An 18,646-nucleotide genomic window follows, 5' to 3' on the forward strand; every position below is an offset into this window, starting at 1 on the left:
TAGCTTTCAGTTGCTGCTGCTCAGTTGTGTCCAACTCTTTGTGACCCTATGGACCATAACCCTCCAGGCTCCTCTGTCCATTCGATTCTCCAGACAAGAATACTGGAGTGGGTAGCCATGCCCTCTTCCAGGGGATCTTCCTGACCCAGAGATCGAACCCAGGTCTCTCGTGTCTCCTGCATTGTCAAGCGGATCCTTTACCACCGTGCCACCAATAGCTAAAGTAGCTTCATTAGGAAAACTGAAGGAAGAAGGCCTCACTCTTGTTTGGTTTTTGCTGTTGTTGTTCAGTTGCTAAGTCATGTCTAACTCTTTGCAACCCCATGGACGATGGCCCTGCCAGGCTCCTCTGTCCTTCGCTATCTCCCAGGGTTTGCTCAAATTCATGTCCATTGAATTGGTGATGCTATTTAACCATCTCATCCTCTGCTGCTCCCTTCTCCTTTTGCCTGCAATCTTTCCCAGCATCAGGATCTTTTCCAGTGAGTCGGCTCTTCACATCAGGTGGCCAAAGTATTGGAGCTTCAGCTGAAGATGTTGGTTTGATCTCCTTGCTGTCCAAGGGACTCTATACCCATTAGACAATAGTTTCTCACTCCTGCTGCCTTAGCCCCTGGCAACCACCATCCTACTTTCCGTCTCTGTCTTTGAATACCCTGAGTACCTCGTATCAGTGGAATCACACAGTATTTGTCCTTTTGGGACTGTCTTATTTTATTTATAACAAGGTCCTCGAGGTTCATCTATGGTGTAGTGTTGTCAGCTTTTTAAAGGCTGAATAATATTCCACTGTATATATATACTACATTTTGATTATCTATTCTTCTGTCAGTGGACAGTGGGTTGCTTCCATGTTTTAGGTATTTTTAATAATGCTGCTTTGAACATGGCTGTGCAAATATCTCTTTGAGACCCAGTGTTCAATTCTTTTGAGTATATACCCAGAAGTATAAATGCTGGATCATAGGTAATTTTATTTTTAATTTTTTGAGGAGCTGTCACACTCTTTTCCAGGATGGTTCTTCCATTTTACACTCTCACCACTAGTGTGCGAGGGTTCTAATTTCTCTACATCCTTGCCAGTGCTTGTCTTCTGGTGGTTTTGTTTGTTTGGGGGTTTTGGTTTGTTTTGTGTGTTCTTGTTTTTGTTTTGATAGCAGTGGTTTCATTTTAAAACCAAATGTAATACACCAGCCCCGAGCATCTTGTATCATGCATCAAACTTGGACTGGCAATTCATTTCACATATGATAATATACATGTTTCAATGCCATTCTCCCAAATCATCCCACCCTCGCCCTCTCCCACAGAGTCCAAGAGACTGTTCTATACATCTGTGTCTCTTTTGCTGTCTCGTATACAGGGTTATCATTATCATCTTTCTAAATTCCATATATGTGCATTAATATACTATATTGGTGTTTTTCTTTCTGGCTTACTTCACTCTGTATAATAGGCTCCAGATTCATCCACCGCATTAGAACTGATTCAAATGTATTCTTTTTAATTGCTGAGTAATACTCCATTGTGTACCCTGTGATTTGTTTCCATTGAACATGAGGGCAATCAGTGAAGACATCAAAAAACCTAAATATCAACATATTTTATCATTTTCACGCACTTAGATTGTTTCCTAATCAAGATGAATACTACTGCCTTCCATTGAATTGTAAATGAGAATTGGCTGTATTTACCCTAGCTCTAAAAGCAGTAGGGCAGGAAACTGGTTCTTCTGTCTCCTCAGCCCCATGTAGATTGCTGGAAACTATGTTAGTTTCTAACTGGTCAAGATACGGTATGTGATCCATAAATGATGCAGCCTTAACCTTTTTTTCTGAAATGAGTTAGTTTTCTCCCATGAAGCACAGACACATGTACTCACTGAATTCATAGGTTTGTGTTTTCTTTCCTGTGAGATTTCTTTTCTTGGACTTATCAGGGCAGTGAGAAATGAGAAAAACAGACCCACCCAAACCAAACCAAAAGGAATAATGGTTAACAATTATATAGCACTTACTGAAAAGTTATGACCAACCTAGACACCATATTAAAAAGCAGAGACATTACTTTGCCAACAAAAGTCCATTTAATCAGAGCTATGGTTTTTCCAGTAGTCATGTATGGATGTGATAGTTGGACTATAAAGAAAGCTGAGTGTCAAAGAATAGATGCTTTTGAACTGTGGTGTTGGAGAAGACTCTTGAGAGTCCCTTAGACTGCAAGGATATCCAACCAATCCATCCTAAAGGAAATCAGTCCTAAATATTCATCAGAAGGACCGATGCTAAAACTGAAACTCCAATACTTTGGCCACCTGATGTGAAGAACTGTCTCTTTGGAAAAGACCCTGATTCTGGGAAAGATTGAAGGTGGGAGGAGAAGGGGACGACAGAGGATGAGATGGTTGGATGGCATAACCGACCCAATGGTCATGAATTTGAGTAAGCTCTGGGAGTTGGTGATGGATAGGGAAGCCTGTTGTGCTGCAGTCCATGGGGTCACAAAGAGTCAGACACGACTGAGTGACTGAACTGAACTGAACTGGTGGCAGGTGCTGTTCTTAAGCTTCCACCTGTACTACCTTATTAAATCCTCATGATAATACCTTGAGCTCAGTATTATTATCATCATTTCCATTTTTAATTTTGAGGAAACTGATAGAATACTTAGATGACAAGTTCAAAGTCACAGAGTCAGCAAGTGGCAGAGCCAAGATCTGCACCCCAGGAGTCTGGTTCCAGTGTCCATACTTCCTCCAGATGGGATTGTATCTTCACTAGCAGTCACACTTAGAATATTTTATTTGAATCAATAAAACTGTGTTACAGTACTTGGGATATCTCTCCATATAAGTGGCTTCCTCAAGTTGTATGCTCTAAACTCATCATCTAAAAAATTTGTCCAAACTCTTTCCAAGAACCAATCCTTGACTTTTGTGACACCACATTTTTGGTTCCCCTTCACCTTTCCAAATATATGTTTTCTATGTCTTTAAATGATTGCATCTCTTCTACCTACATCTTAAATGTTTAGATTCATTCTTTTTCTTTTCATGTGTATTACCACACCAATGCAAAGAACACCCATAGTTATTTAGAATGTGCTGATGACTTCCAAATTTTTTTTTTTCCCTCTAGCCTTATTCTTCCCCTAGGTCCAGTTGCCTCCTGGATACATCCACCAAAAAGCCACTCAGGTACCTCAAACTCTCCCATTTCAAAGCCGAATTTCATTTCCATCCATATACACACATACACATACAACAGACATGCACAGGCATGCACACTGGCTATGGAGGTGGACAGACAGAAATCTAAATCATGGTTCTGCAAAGTGAAATAGCTTTGAGAAAGTTAACCTCTCCAAGCTTCCATTTTTTCAGCTCTTAAATGAGGATACTCTCATTCACCTCAGAATAATCAATAGGATTAAAATAGATGAGAAATACATAAACTACCTAGTCTGTCAGGCCCAAAGAAATCATTCCTAATTAATACCAATTATATGTTATTGTCTATATAATACCCCTTGCTCATATACCGGCTTTGCTGCTGCTGCTAAGTCACTCCAGTCATGTCCGACTCTGTGCGACCCCACAGACAGAAGCCCACCAGGCTCCCCCGTCCCTGGGATTTTCTATGTTGCTAATGGAATTACCATCATCTGGTTTCCCAAACCAGAAACGTCTCTGTCATTTTCAACAGTTTCCGTTTTCTTGTCCATCTCACGAAATCACCCCAGTCCTCTCTCAGCCAAGTCTCTGGAAACTGGCCCTTTTCTACCTCACAATTTACACTTCTCACAACTGAACCAAGTACAACAGCCTCCTAATAGCCTTTGAAGTAACATTTCCTACCCCTTCAGTTTATTCTCCTCATGACCCTCAGATCTATATTCTGAGAGGGAAAAGCTCAGGTCAAAAATTTGTTCTTTCATTCACTGAAAAAAAAATGCACACCATCTCCCCACCATGAGCCAGACACAACTGTTTTTATGTTACATCAAAACTGTCTCACCCTCTTCTAAATTTTTTGTGGGAGGAAGCCCTGATTTGTAATGTTTCCAATTCTGACAGCAAATACTACAGCTCTCACAGGTTACCAACTTGCCATCAACAGCACACAGAATTCCTGACAGGTGAACATCCCACCCTGTGATCCAGAACAGGCTGGTTCCAGCGCCCCACTTCCCATAATCCACCTGTTTCCTCCCTCAAGCTCCAAGCACCAGGTTTGCCAGCCCCTGAGGCTCTTCCGTAATCCTGCCCTCACACCCATGTACCTTTCTCTCCAGGTCCCCCCACACATACTTCAGCTAGTTTACCTCTATTCTTCTTGAGTTAATAAAAAAAGAAAAAGTCATCTTGGATGCCTTGCCTGACTCCCCCAAGAAGTCTCAGCTATTCCCCTCTCTCACATTTTCTTTAGCACTAGGGCATGACACCAGGACGTAGTATTCTAATTCGTTTACATGTGTATGTTCAGTTTGTATGTAAGTTGTGTGGGAAGCCCTAGCACCCGGCCCAGCACACAGTGGGGAGTTCAGTGAATACTGAACTGAATGATTGATTTGAAAGACTAAATCCTAAAACAGCTGACTTTCTCGTCAAACCTGCAAAGTACATTTTCAGTCCAATTTAGCCTTTTAAAATGACATGCTCTGATGAAACCATAATATAAAATGGTAAAGACAATAAAATATGAAACATTACTGAACATGTCCAAAAACATATGTATTACTGCTGCCAACCTGCTCAATAATGTAGAAAAATGATTTTTTGTTTATATTTTGGAGAAATTTTTCTACATATTTCTTTATTCTTTTTTTTTTAATTGGAAGATAATTGCTTTACAATGTTGTGTTGGTTTCTGCTGTCCAACAGTGTGAATCAGCTATAAGTATACATCTATCTCCTCCCTCTCAGACTTAATAATTTGTGAATTTTATTTTATTTTATTTTATTGACTGGATCTTTTGGGTTCAAAGTTTGAGCACAAGTATTTGGAGAACATCTTGCTATGGAGCTCACTGCTGTGATAAAGATAAGCTGAGTGCTACCTTCTCTAAACTATTGATTTCTCCTTGGTACCTGAATTCACAACTTTTCCTTTGTAAAAATAGACATAGCTAGATTTACCAACCCTATAAATTTTTCAAAAATTGGAAACTATTGCCAGTAATATAAGTTATGCAGTTCAACGCTGAAATCCTCTGATTCCAAAAGACCACACTAGGAGGCTGAACTGCGTGCCTGCCTCTGCCTTCTCCACCTCTCTATTACATGGACTCACTTAATAAGTGGTTTCCCAGAGGAAAGATAAGGTGCAGATGATTACCTTGTCTAGAGCCGTGAGTAGTTTGGATCTGTATGCACATCAGAGAAGGCAGAGCAGCCAAATGCAGAAGCCTCCCAGGTGAAATAGGTGTCACCAGCAGAAACAGCACCAACTTAGCGCTTTTCAGTACTCATCGAATTCCACGATGATGCCATTTAGCTTCTACGTTTATAAATCAATCAATCAATACCAAAGTGAATCTGTTTTTCAACTTTGGCAAATTTTTATTCTTTCAGATATGTTACAGCCAAAGTAGAAAAAAAAAAAGTGATTTGTTTTCTAGTCCTTTAGTAAATGTGTGTTTTCCTTGGAAATTTTCACATAAATTTGAGGTCGGTAATTTTAGCTTTATTTTTTCACAAGCACACTGTCACAAATGGTGTCTTGTTTGCTTGCCTTTAACATTTAATCAGCTGCTTTAATTAACTGTCCCAGGTCTCTCTAAAATGATGTCCTGAGTCTTCTAGTCAACTGTGCCGTATCATATGCTGTTGGTATCTTTTCCACCCAATTTTTACCACAAGTTGTTTAAAAACTATGATCTCTTTGAGGGTGGAAAAAATGAAGTGCAGTTGAAAAGGCAGTTACTCTGAAAGATAAACAGAGCAATATTACTTATCAGAATGGATACAATTTTTGCTTGCTTAATGAGTACAATATATAGCCTTGCAATATATACACAATGAGAAAAAAAGCTTTATAACATATCAACTGTGCCATATTATTTCAGGCATAACTGTATAGGATACGTATCTAGGCCTGAGAGTGTAGATAACAAAATATAAGTGCTTTGCCTGTCTAAACATGTTAAATAAATGAGCATTTGCTATCGCATTCCAATACATTAGAAGATGTACTTGCATAGTTAATTTTCTTTTTAATGCACCACACGTGATCATTTGAAGCGCTGAGCCAGAGTCTATCTTAGTGTTTGAAGAAAGGGTTCTTTTCATTTAAACAAATCTTTATTTAAATAAGCCTTTTTGAAAAGGATCTTTGGTGTATCTTCTTTTCAGGAAGTTCAGTCAGGGTAAAGGGAGATAAAGAAGTTGTATTATAAGAAATATTATAAAAGTAAAGATCACTCAGCATCCACCCCTCCAAAAAAAAAAAAAAATGGAAGCAGACTTATGCAGAGAACAAAACTAACTGGAATTTGATTTAAACTTTCTAAATTTTAGGAACTTTGTTTACTTGCTTTGTAGTTTTAGGTATCATATATATATAGTTATATATATATACCAGCATCAGTATCTGATATATCAGTGTCTGGGAAAGAGAGAAAAAGAGGAGTAAGGTAGGGAAGAGTAACTTCAAAGGCTCACTTGAATACATTTTGTGGTTGGATCGCTACCATGCTTGTTCTTAGGCAGTATATACCATGTAATAGCATGGTTAATGATTAAGTCAAGCACCAGAAGGCAAAAAGTTGTCAACGTTTTGACAAAACTCTGTACAGATTATGTCTATACTTGATCCTTAGTCTTCTCCTACTGTTGATCACTGAACAGTACATTTAATGCAAGAAATATAATTTTCCACACAGGAAGTATGAAAATTCATAAAAGGAAACCTCACTGAAATGGTGTAGGGAAGTCAGATGCGGGAGCTGGCAAGTACCACTTAACTTCAATACAGAGCCCAACAGGAAGAGATGGACTTTGTATCTCCATCAGGAAGTGACACTATTTAATGCCGCTCAGCTGGAGATAGAAAGCATTTCTCCTCACCTGACAACAGCTCAGCCAATGAAAGTCTGTAACAGCTCAGCCAATGAAAAGCCACTATATTTCAAACCTCCAGTTTCCAATGGACTTTCGGTTTATCATAGCTCTCCCAACTTCCCCTTCTCTATAAAAAGTTTCTTCTCTTTTGTTTTACCAGATTTTCATGTGGTTTGCCATAGTTGCCTGTGCCGAATTGCAGTTCTTTGCTATTATAAATCCGTGTCGCTGGTAAAATAACTGGCTGTTTTATTGTTTTAAGTGACCAAAGGGATGAGGAGGACAGCTGTTGTCTTGATCCAACACTCCACCCAGTAGAAACTGATGTGAAAGGCATGAGAAGGTGCTATTGACATCAATCCAATGTACAGCAGGCTGGAGCATTCGATGTCAATTCTGTCTTTCTCTTCCTTTTTTTTCTTAATAGGGGGTCAGCTTTGGTGCACGACGACGAAGGCCATCTCTGAGGGTGAAGAGCTAATTGCCTTTGTGGTGGATTTTGACTCAAGGCTACAAGCCGCCAGTCAGATGACTCTTACAGAAGGGATGTACCCGGCACGCCTGCTGGACTCAATTCAGCTGCTTCCTCAGCAAGCTGCCATGGCTTCTATTTTGCCCACAGCTATTGTCAATAGTAAGTGTTGAGTGCAATAGCCCAGTACAACAGCTTTGTAGTGGTGATGGGTATTTATGGGGGAGAAAAAAATAATGTCTACTGACAGGCAACCAGGGACAGGGTTTTTTCCTCCAGTGGTGTGATTTTATTTGATCTTCTCTCCAACTTTAACTCTGTGTGTGTGTGTGTGTGTGTGTGTGTGTGAGATCACTTCTCATGGGAATATAAAAAGAACTTAAATTCATTCATTTCACGTTGTATTCCTGAATGTCACAAACAAAAATCTGATATTCTAAACTAAGCAATGTTCAAGACTATTTAGCTATAAGAAGCCCAGTATCTTTCACTGATGCTCCTACGGTAGAATAATTTTGGTATGAAGAGCCATAGAGTTAAAACATAAGAAAAAGGAAACAAAATCAAATTTGATTAGATATACCACTGCTGCTGCTGCTGCTGCTGCTAAGTCACTTCAGTCGTGTTCGACTCTGTGTGACCCCATAGACGGCAACCCACCAGGCACCCCATCCCTGGGATTCTCCAGGCAAGAATACTGGAGTGGCTTGCCATTTCCTTCTCCAGTGCATGAAAGTGAAGTCACTCAATAGTGTTTGACTCTTCGCGACCCCATGGACTGCAGACTACCAGGCTCCTCCATCCATGGGATTTTCCAGGCAAGAGTACTGGGTGGGTTGCCATTGCCTTCTCTGGATTAGATATACTAATGAAGGGGAAATGTAGGCTAGATAAATCAAGACACCATCTAATATCAAAAATTAAAAAGAGAAAGAAAAATACTTCTTAGAGTACTTCATATGCAAAATTTTAAAATATGCCCTGGAAAATCTGTATTTGTAATATATTTTGTTAAAAGGACTTTTGAACTTAGTTTGTATTTCTTGAACACATAATGACACCTGATATGACATAAAATCAATGATTCAGGAGTCCCAAGATCTGAGTTCTTGAGTCCACTCTGCTTTTATTTGTCTCTGAGAGAAAACATGAGTACCAGTTACATCTTAGGAAGAGAACAGAATCTGAAGCCAGGAGGCAAGTGAAATATTGCCTTGAGTCAAAAATGTCCTTGAAATTGCCTGAGACTTTGAATGATGCAGAAAATTCTAGAGACTACAGCCATGTCTCAATATTATATATACAATGTTCCACAGAAATTATATTCTTGCTGTAACTGCATCCTCCAGAATAAAGAACTTCTCATGTGTTTCTGGAATTATTCTGCATTTAACCACTGGATTCAGTGCACCCAACCCAAGTCAGTATTTTTAGATTTCCTTAGTGTAAATGTAGTTATCTTCTTTACTGGACCTTTACTTTGGATAGTGAGGAACTTGATATAACTTGAATTTGAGACCAAATGATTTTATTACCAGGTATCCTGTACATACATACTAAGTCACTTCAGTCATGTCTGACTCTTTGCGACCCTATGAACTGGAGCCCACCAGGCTCCTCTGTCCATGGGGATTCTTTAGGCAAGAATACTGGAGTGGGTTGCCATGCCTTCCTCCAGGGGATCTTCCTGACTCAGGGATCGAACCCGTGTCTCCTGTGGCTTGGGCAGTGCAAGTGGATTCTTTACCACTGAGTCACTGGGGAAGCCCACCAGGTATCCTAGGGTACCTTATATTATTGTGATGCTTCAATGTATGAATGTTCATTCTAATTATATTTGAGGTTATACTTTTTCTGCTTTCTGTAGCAAGATAAACTGTTAATCTCAAATAAATCAACATGGATGCATACAGGCTTTTGTTCTCATTCTTTAATTAGTTAATCAGTTAAAGTCATCCTACATAAATAGCCACTTTATTAAATATTGTGGCCCTCTAAAGTGTAACTTGGGTGGGAAGGGTTAAATAATAAACAGTAGCCAGGTATAATTTTGTAGTTAGATTGTATTTGGAAATTCTGTATTGTACCTACCTGTTCCTTACTTCTTATTCACTAGAATTTGGTCCTTAATTTTCTCCTTATCGCCTTCAACAGGATCTCTTGAGCTGTCTCCTTCACTATCATGGGTTTCCACCACCCACTATACGTTGACAGTTTATAAATCACAAGTCCAGCTGTGTCTGGCGAGTTTCAGACCTCTGTTGCCATCTTTGCAATGTTCATCTCTCTTTCTCACAGAAATATCCACTTGCACACATCTAATGTGACCATGTACCCCAGAGTGCCTGGATTTGTCCCAGTTTACAGGGTTATCTGCCATCCCCTCTGATCCATGCCCCCTTTCACTACAAAAGTGCCAAGTTTGCACAATACAGCGTCAGATTTGGTCACTATAACATGCACTAGCCTGAATTCATCACCCAGCTGTCTTCTATTCCCTGTAGAGATGAATGAACCATCACTTAACACACACATGCTAACAAGAAGCCTAGGCACCAAGGACAAACCTTACCCTCCACTCTAGTGGTCATCACTTCCAGTCAGTTCTACTTCCTCAATATAATTTTTCTTCTCTCTGTTCCTCTTGCCATTGAGGTATTATGGAAGAGTGTTTACACCAGGGCTTTCCAATCTCATTTCACCCACTTACATGATCATGGCAAGTACTCAACCTCACATTCTTTACCTATTAATGAATGAGGGTGAAAACACACACAGAAATTTTCCATGAATGAATCCGTGAGAAATACATATCATACATATTATAGCATGACCTAACAAATACTATATGGCTATTAACTACAATTTAAACTGTAAGATAGTTCACTTAGATTACTTCAATTATCGTAAGTCATAAGTCTTCCTTCCAAAGTTGCTACTTGCAAATTCTGCTCTACAGTTAGCATTATATCGTAGCAGTTCTGTCAGTCTATTATTTAAAATGATTCAATAACTTTCTATACTCATTGAGGTAGAAACCTGAATTTTAAAAGACCTACAGTGGGGAATTCCCTGGCAGTCCAGTGGTCAGGACTCCTGCCAAGGGCACAGATTCAACCCCTGGTCAGGGAACTAAGATCCTTCATGACATGCAGTGAGGTCCCCCCAAAATGAAAGCCTCCATGATCTTTGGTAGTCTGTCCCTGCGTTCTGCAGCCTCATCTCTCCCAGCCCTTTGCCTGAGAGTACAGAATAGCCTCTCAGCCTCCACCCAGTCCCTTGTAGGCTCCCATGAATGATCCCTTGACTACAAGAATACAATCCCCTTCTCCACCTGACTAGATTAATTTCATCCTTCACAATGCAGCTAAAGCATGTCATCATCTCCCTTCTAAATCCTTCTTTCACCTCATTCTCCCTCCAGTTCTCTCCCCAGACTTGTGTCTCTTTTCCATGTCCCGAAACACCCCTCAGATACCTCCATCAGAGCAGTCATCACATTCTTATATAATGATCTAACCACCTGTTAACCAGCCCCAAGTGATCTAAGCTCCTTAAGAACAGCTGTTTTGTCTCTCATTTTGTTTTACAGCCAACTCAGCATAAATCAGGCACTTAGGAGGCACTCTGTAATTAATTTATTAAATGAATAAATGATGTCAGGAGTTGACATCAAGGCTAACTTCACTGCAGCAGCTATTAGATCCTTTACCTTTTAATCAAGCAGATAGAATATTTCATACTGCTATTTTCTAAATGCCTACTTTTCTAAACCATAAATACAATATAAACAATTTAGGATCAACCTCTTGGGCTTTACGTTGGGAGTCTCCTACAGTCCCACTTTCTAAAGAGTCTGTGGGAAAGTAAATTGCATTGACTGTAACATTCCTTTATAAGCTCAGTCCTGTACTGTGGAACAACACCAACACTTCACTAGCCACTGTCTGATTACCTAATTCAGAACCAGAGAGCAGACTCAAAAAACTGAACCAAATGCTGTTTACCCATGAATGGCTCTAAGTGGGCAGCAGCTAACGTGTCCCTATGTTTCTGCTTGCAGAGGATATATTCCCTTGCAAGTCCTGTGGCATCTGGTATCGCAGTGAGCGGAATCTGCAAGCCCATCTGATGTACTATTGCAGTGGAAGGCAAAGAGAAGCTGCACCAGTGTCAGAGGAAAATGAGGACACTGCTCCTCAGATTTCCAGCCTGTGTCCCTTCCCACAGTGCACCAAGAGCTTTTCAAATGCCCGAGCTCTAGAAATGCACCTGAACTCACACAGTGGTAAGTGCCCCTCTTGTTTCTTCTGCTCCAGGAGACCCTGTTCTTTCTCTACATACATACATATGTACGTCCATACATATTGTTCATACATACATTCATACGTCTCCTTCTGCCTATAAAATCAAAATTAAACTTGCTGAACCAGATAGTTACTACCTTTTGTCACGTACAGTCAGTATATTCTGTTCAAAGGACTTGGGTCTGAATTCTTTTCTAATAACTGACAGTGCTCAGCTTACAGGCCAAAGCACTCTATAGTTTTTTTCCAACTAAAGTCAAATAGCATCAGTGTTAGAAATCACAATACCCTTTGTATATTGTTATCAATATTCATTCATTTCTGTGCCAGGTGATCTTTGCAAACTTACCATGCACTGTTTCCCACACAGCAGGGACTACATAGTAGGTACATAAAAAGATTTGTATTTTAACATATTTTACATAAAAAGTATTGGCTGAATGGAAATGAAGCTTTTATTTTGAAAGATCCAATTAAACTCCCACTTGAGAGAAATTAACTTTTAAATATGGATCTGCAAAAGGTTCTTGACTTCTAGAGTGTGCCTGATAACAACATAGTTGACTTTTAACATAAAAACACTTTTAGTGCTATGTTTTAAAACTTCTTAGGAAAAATTAGCCTGCAAAACAAACTTTCTTTTTGTAAAGCCTTCCCTTAACAGCAAGGTGGCAACTATTCCCATTTTTTTAAAATTAATTTTTATTGGAGTATATATGCTTTACAATGTCGTGTGTCTACTCAGCTGTATGTATACATATTTCCCTCTTTTTTACTGTTCCCATTTATTTTGGAATTGTATGCCCCATTATCATCAGTATCATCTCACAATATTCTAATTCCTATATTTTAAAAATAATTGAAGTGAACCAAATGTACATAATTACATTAATTTAAGATATTTCTTTGAACATTCTTGGATAAGGCAAACCAAGTTTTGGGAATCACAGTTCTTCAGTACCTAGAATACAAAACTTATTAGACACCCCGGAGTGACATCCTTCGCTGTTTCTGCTTGGGTTGAATAATTAAAAACTAAAATAGGTGCTCAGTTAAAAAAAAAAAAAACTAACTCCAACCTTACAATACTCTAGTACTATGCAAGCTTTTGTCTTTGTACCCATAAAAATAGGCCATTTTCTTTTTACTCATTCTCTGCCTTTTCCCTACAAATGAGCTGTCTTTATGTAGGTGATAAACCAGGGGAAGCAGAAACAGGTTGGTTGTCTCACACAGTGAGTGTAAAGTCATGCACAAAACAAAAATAAGAGATAGAGAGATTTTTCCAGCTCAATAGAAAAATGAGTCCTGGATTAGCTAAGGAGAAAAGGAGAAAAATAAAAGAAGTCCTCTTTTATCACTATAGGACTGGGTGTTGTTGCCATATTTTCATTTTATGAATATAAAAGGTATTTCTCATTTTAGTCTAGAGTGCAGAGAAGAGGAAGCAAGCCTGACTTAACCATTTGACAACAAATGGGACAGGAGTAGACCTTAGTGAATAAAACTATCTAGCTCCCAATTCCAATTCATAGGGGAGTGGTTCCCCCGTTCTCCTCCCCGCCCCAAGTAATTCTTTAGACACCAGCTGGGTGTCCTGCAGTTCAACTCCACTCAGTTCTGACACTACCAAGAGGTAGCATTAAATTCCACAGATTAAGGGGTCAGTTCTGCAAGAGTGACCCTCCTCACTCTCATCCCAATTCAGACCAGTCTACTGTGCTCCTGACCAACTAGCTGTAAATCAGAGATTGCCACAGCACCCCCTTGGTTTGATTGATTTGCTAGAGTGATTCACAGAACTCAGATAACACATTAACTCACTAGATTACCAGTTTATTTTAAAAGGATATAACTCAGGAACAGCCAGATGAATGAGATGAATAGGGCTAGGTTTGGGAATGCGCAAGGAGGCTTCATTACATAGGCATGATTGATAAAGTTATTGGCCATTGGCAATTGAACTTAATCTCCAGCTCTTCTTCCCAGAAGTGGAAGGCAGTGTAAATTCCAACCCTTTACTCACAGGGTTGGTTCTTCTGGCAACCAGTCTCCATCCTCAGATAACCTGAGGGCTTTACAAAAGTCACCTCATTAACATAACAAAGACACATTTATCACAAGAAATTCCAACAGTTTTAGAAGCCAGGAACCAAAGACCAGATACATAGGAGAAATAGATTTTCCTCATCTGCGTGACCAAATATACATTTCCTGTAAATCACAATATTGCATTGAGACTTACCCACCCGTCAGTGGTGATATTCAAAATATTTAATAACTGACCAGAAACAGACCATGATCAATCAGCACAAATGTCAGTCCGAAATGACTATATTAGTATACTAATATAGTTGAACATACTAGTAAATATCAGCTGAATATCAGCCCTGGATAAAGATAATCCATATCAAGCAAAACCATGAAATTCTAAATTTGTACCAAAGATAAATTAGGATGCTATTAATTACTTTACAAAATGATTTCTATTTGGATTCTGTTGTATAAAGACCTAATTCTAGCGCATTAAGTGCACTAAGTTATTTAGTTTGCATACAGGTTGTCAAAATCACCTCTAATAAATGCCTGCCTCTTCCTACTGTAGAGCACAGTGGTTTGGTAAGAAGGCTTATTGGATTAGAAATCATAAAATCTGAGGTCTAGGCATGGCTTCATCACTGAATTTATTAGATAATTATTTAGATTTATTACCATAATCAATTCCTTTAGCCTCCTTGAATTTGTTTTCTGACCTGTAAAATTAAAACAGCAATGCCCATACCACTACAATGTGATAATACTCATGAAAGTGCTTTGGAAAGTATTAACTACAGTTTATTATTATCACATAAGGTGAAAGGAATCATAGGAAAAAAGTTAATGTCACAAATGAGATTCTGTAAGATTTCAGTTCATTTCTGCTGTGTTGAAGACATGAGGTCATTAGTAATGGTTCATATCACCAGCAAACCAAAATGTGTGGTTCTCAGTATTCTGATTTTGTATGTTTCTCCAGGAGTGAAAATGGAAGAATTCCTCCCCCCTGGTGCTAGTCTAAAATGCACCGTCTGTAGCTACACTGCTGATTCTGTGATCAACTTTCACCAACACCTGTTCTCCCATCTCACTCAAGCTGCCTTCCGATGCAATCACTGCCACTTTGGCTTCCAGACTCAGAGGGAGTTATTGCAGCACCAGGAGCTCCATGTCCCTGGCAGCAAACTGCCCCGAGAAAGTGACATGGAACACTCTCCAAGTGGAACCGAAGACAGCTTACAGCCAGCCACAGACTTGCTGACCAGAAGCGAACTCCCCCAGAGCCAAAAGGCCATGCAGACTAAAGATGCGAGCTCTGACACGGAGCTGGACAAGTGTGAGAAAAAGACTCAGCTCTTTCTCACTAACCAGAGACCCGAAATTCAGCCTACAACCAATAAACAAAGCTTTTCTTACACGAAAATAAAGTCTGAGCCCTCTAGTCCAAGACTCGCCTCATCTCCAGTTCAGCCTAATATTGGGCCTTCTTTCCCCATGGGACCCTTTCTATCTCAGTTTGCTTTTCCCCAAGATATCACAATGGTCCCTCAAGCTTCAGAGATCTTAGCCAAGATGTCTGAACTGGTACACCGGCGACTGAGGCACGGCAGTAGTAGCTACCCTCCTGTCATTTACAGCCCCTTGATGCCCAAGGGGGCTACCTGTTTTGAGTGCAACATAACCTTCAATAACTTGGATAATTATCTAGTGCACAAAAAACATTACTGCAGCAGCCGATGGCAGCAGATGGCCAAGTCCCCCGAGTTCCCTGGGGTTTCAGAAAAGATGCAGGAGGCTGTGAGTCCCAACACGGGTCAGCCCTCCATCAATCTTCTCAATCCAGTCGCTCACTCTGCAGATCCCGAGAATCCACTTCTTCAAACTCCCTGCATGAATTCTTCCGCCGTTTTAGATTTAATTGGGCCAAACGGGAAGGGCCACGACAAGGACTTTTCCACGCAAGCTAAGAAGCTCTCCACCCCCAATAGCAATGATGATAAAATTAATGGGAAACCTGTTGATGTCAAAAACCCCAGCGTCCCCTTAGTGGATGGGGAAAGTGACCCAAATAAGACTACCTGTGAAGCTTGCAACATTACTTTCAGCCGGCACGAAACCTACATGGTCCACAAACAGTATTATTGTGCGACGCGCCACGACCCTCCGCTCAAGAGGTCGGCTTCCAACAAAGTGCCTGCCATGCAGAGAACCATGCGCACGCGCAAGCGCAGGAAGATGTACGAGATGTGTCTGCCGGAACAGGATCAAAGGCCCCAGCTAGTCCAGCAGCGCTTTCTCGACGTAGCCAACCTCAGCAATCCCTGTACCTCCACCCAAGAAGCCACGGAAGGGCTGGGCGAGTGCTACCACCCAAGATGCGATCTCTTTCCCGGAATTGTCTCAAAGCACTTGGAAACCTCCCTGGCCATGAACAAGTGTGTCCCGGTTTCTAAATGTGACACTGCTCATTCCAGCGTCTCCTGCCTGGAGATGGACGTCCCCATCGATCTCAGCAAAAAGTGTTTATCCCAGTCCGAGCGGACGACCGCGTCTCCCAAAAGGCTGCTGGACTATCATGAGTGCACCGTGTGCAAGATCAGTTTCAACAAGGTGGAAAACTACCTGGCCCACAAGCAAAATTTCTGCCCGGTCACCGCCCATCAGCGGAACGACCTGACCCCGCTCGACAGCAAAGTGTTTCCGAATCCAGAAAGCGAACGAAACAGCCCCGATGTCAGCTATGAAAGAAGCATCATAAAATGTGAGAAAAATGGCAATCTGAAGCAGCCCTCCCCCAATGGAAACTTATTCTCATCCCACTTAGCGACGCTGCAGGGCCTGAAAGTCTTCAGCGAAGCCGCTCAGCTCATCGCGACAAAAGAAGAAAACAAACATTTGTTTCTTCCCCAATGCCTGTACCCGGGAGCAATAAAGAAGGCGAAAGGAGCCGACCAGCTTTCTCCGTACTATGGAATCAAGCCAAGTGATTACATTTCCGGTTCTCTGGTCATCCATAATGCTGACGTGGAGCAAAGCACAAACGCGGAAAATGAATCTCCCAAAAGCCAGGCTTCTTCCAATGGGTGCGCTGTGCCGAAGAAAGATTCTCTACCCTTGTTGCCCAAAAATCGAGGCATGGTCATCGTGAACGGTGGACTGAAGCAAGAAGAGCGCCCTGCCGCCAACCCCCAGCAAGAGAACATTGCCCAGAACCCTCAGCGTGAAGACGGCCACAAGTCTCCCTCCTGGGTCTCCGAGAACCCCTTAGCCACGAACGAGAACGTCTCCCCAGGCGTTCCTTCCGCAGAGGACCAGTTGTCTAGTATAGCAAAAAGTGTGAACGGCTCCACCCAGGCGCCCACCAGTGGGAAATACTGCCGGCTCTGTGACATCCAGTTCAACAACCTCTCAAACTTTATAACTCACAAAAAGTTTTATTGCTCATCACATGCCGCGGAACACGTCAAATGAAATCACTAAATCAATGGACATCAGTCACCTTTGGTACCAGTGTTTAGTATGTTGTTCTACCCAGTACAGAGAAAATTTAAAAAAAAGCTGTTTGAATTACATCCGGGCGATCAGGAGATAATTCATTATGGCTGAGTTGAAGACTTAAGGTGTAATTTCATTACAGTCCATTAGTAAAGTGTATTATTGGTGCCATTTTCCAAAAAAAAAATTAATTTATTTTACCAGCAGTATTCATAGCTGTGGTTATGTTATTTTTTATTTAAAAACTTTATATTAAAGTCATTTGTAATGTTATTGTATAGTTATTGTGTAGCACATATGGTTTGCACTGTAAGTAGCTTTTGAAGAAAATAGTCACAAACAATACAGAAAAGCATTTTAGAAATAGCTTCCAAAGCACTTGTGTATCTTGATTTCTTCTTATATGCTGTTGCAGATATATGTATATGCTAAAATATAACTTGCAAAGATGTTCTAAATACACGTGCTATAAGTTCGCCTTAAGATTTCAATTCTTGGATAATCAGGCTCCGTTTGCACTTTATATTTTAGCAGATACAGTCTCTTAGTCACTAGGCTTTGCATTTGTATGTAGCCGTACGTTTCCGTCCATTTTCTTAATCTTAAACATGTATGTTAAATGAAGATGGCGATTTTTTTCTTGTATAGTACTTGTATTTTCTTTCGCTGATGCAGCTCTGTCTCAATTTTTAAACCTTTGCTGTTAAATGCAATACTTTATAAGAATGAACAAAATTACTGGAAGCAGTATTGTAAGTAATGAAGTAGTATTAATCGGTTTTATCTTTTGAAAGGCACAGTCTAAATCGAAACCCTAAACTCAATGCTGCAAGTATGAATTTAATTCATATATAAGATCTATTTAAATATAAGAGTAGCAATACTGCACCTGGTGATCACAAAGATAATGTTCTACTTCTGATAGAAATAATTTCTCAACAAATGTTGTTACTATGCATGTATATGAATGGAATAAAATTCCAGATTGTTGGAGAAGTTTGGCATACTTTTTTTCTTTAAAATACAAGGGAAACCCTATATACCTGTTCTTTGTAACATGAGTAGTTTCAAAACAGTACAGGATAAATGTAGTAACATGATGACAAACCAGTAAAGGGAGAGGTTGTCCTTTTTATGCACCTAGTTAGTATAGCTTATTATATTGAAATGAACTGGAGACTCCAGGCTGTGGACCTAGAAAAGTTCTTCATTATAAACATATATAAGAAGCACTGTCTTTGAGTTCTCTACCCCTCCACCCCCCCACCCCCTACC

General features: G+C 40.2%; 1 protein-coding gene across 1 annotated transcript in view; it reads left to right on the forward strand.

Annotated features, from left to right (window-relative positions):
* Window positions 1-18,358, forward strand: part of ZFPM2 (zinc finger protein, FOG family member 2) — a 524,508-nt gene extending 506,150 nt beyond the window's left edge. Inside the window, exons 6-8 of the mRNA XM_088844752.1 lie at window positions 7,488-7,694; window positions 11,596-11,820; window positions 14,856-18,358. Coding sequence (XP_088700878.1) covers window positions 7,488-7,694; window positions 11,596-11,820; window positions 14,856-17,347 — 2,924 coding nt within the window. The 3' untranslated portion in view covers window positions 17,348-18,358. The remainder of the gene's footprint in view (window positions 1-7,487; window positions 7,695-11,595; window positions 11,821-14,855) is intronic.
* The last annotated feature ends 288 nt before the right edge of the window (window positions 18,359-18,646 follow it).

Source organism: Moschus berezovskii, chromosome 16, assembly GCF_049115385.1.
Source record: "Moschus berezovskii isolate FMDL1 chromosome 16, NW_MosBer_1.0, whole genome shotgun sequence".
Classification (NCBI taxonomy): domain Eukaryota; kingdom Metazoa; phylum Chordata; class Mammalia; order Artiodactyla; family Moschidae; genus Moschus; species Moschus berezovskii.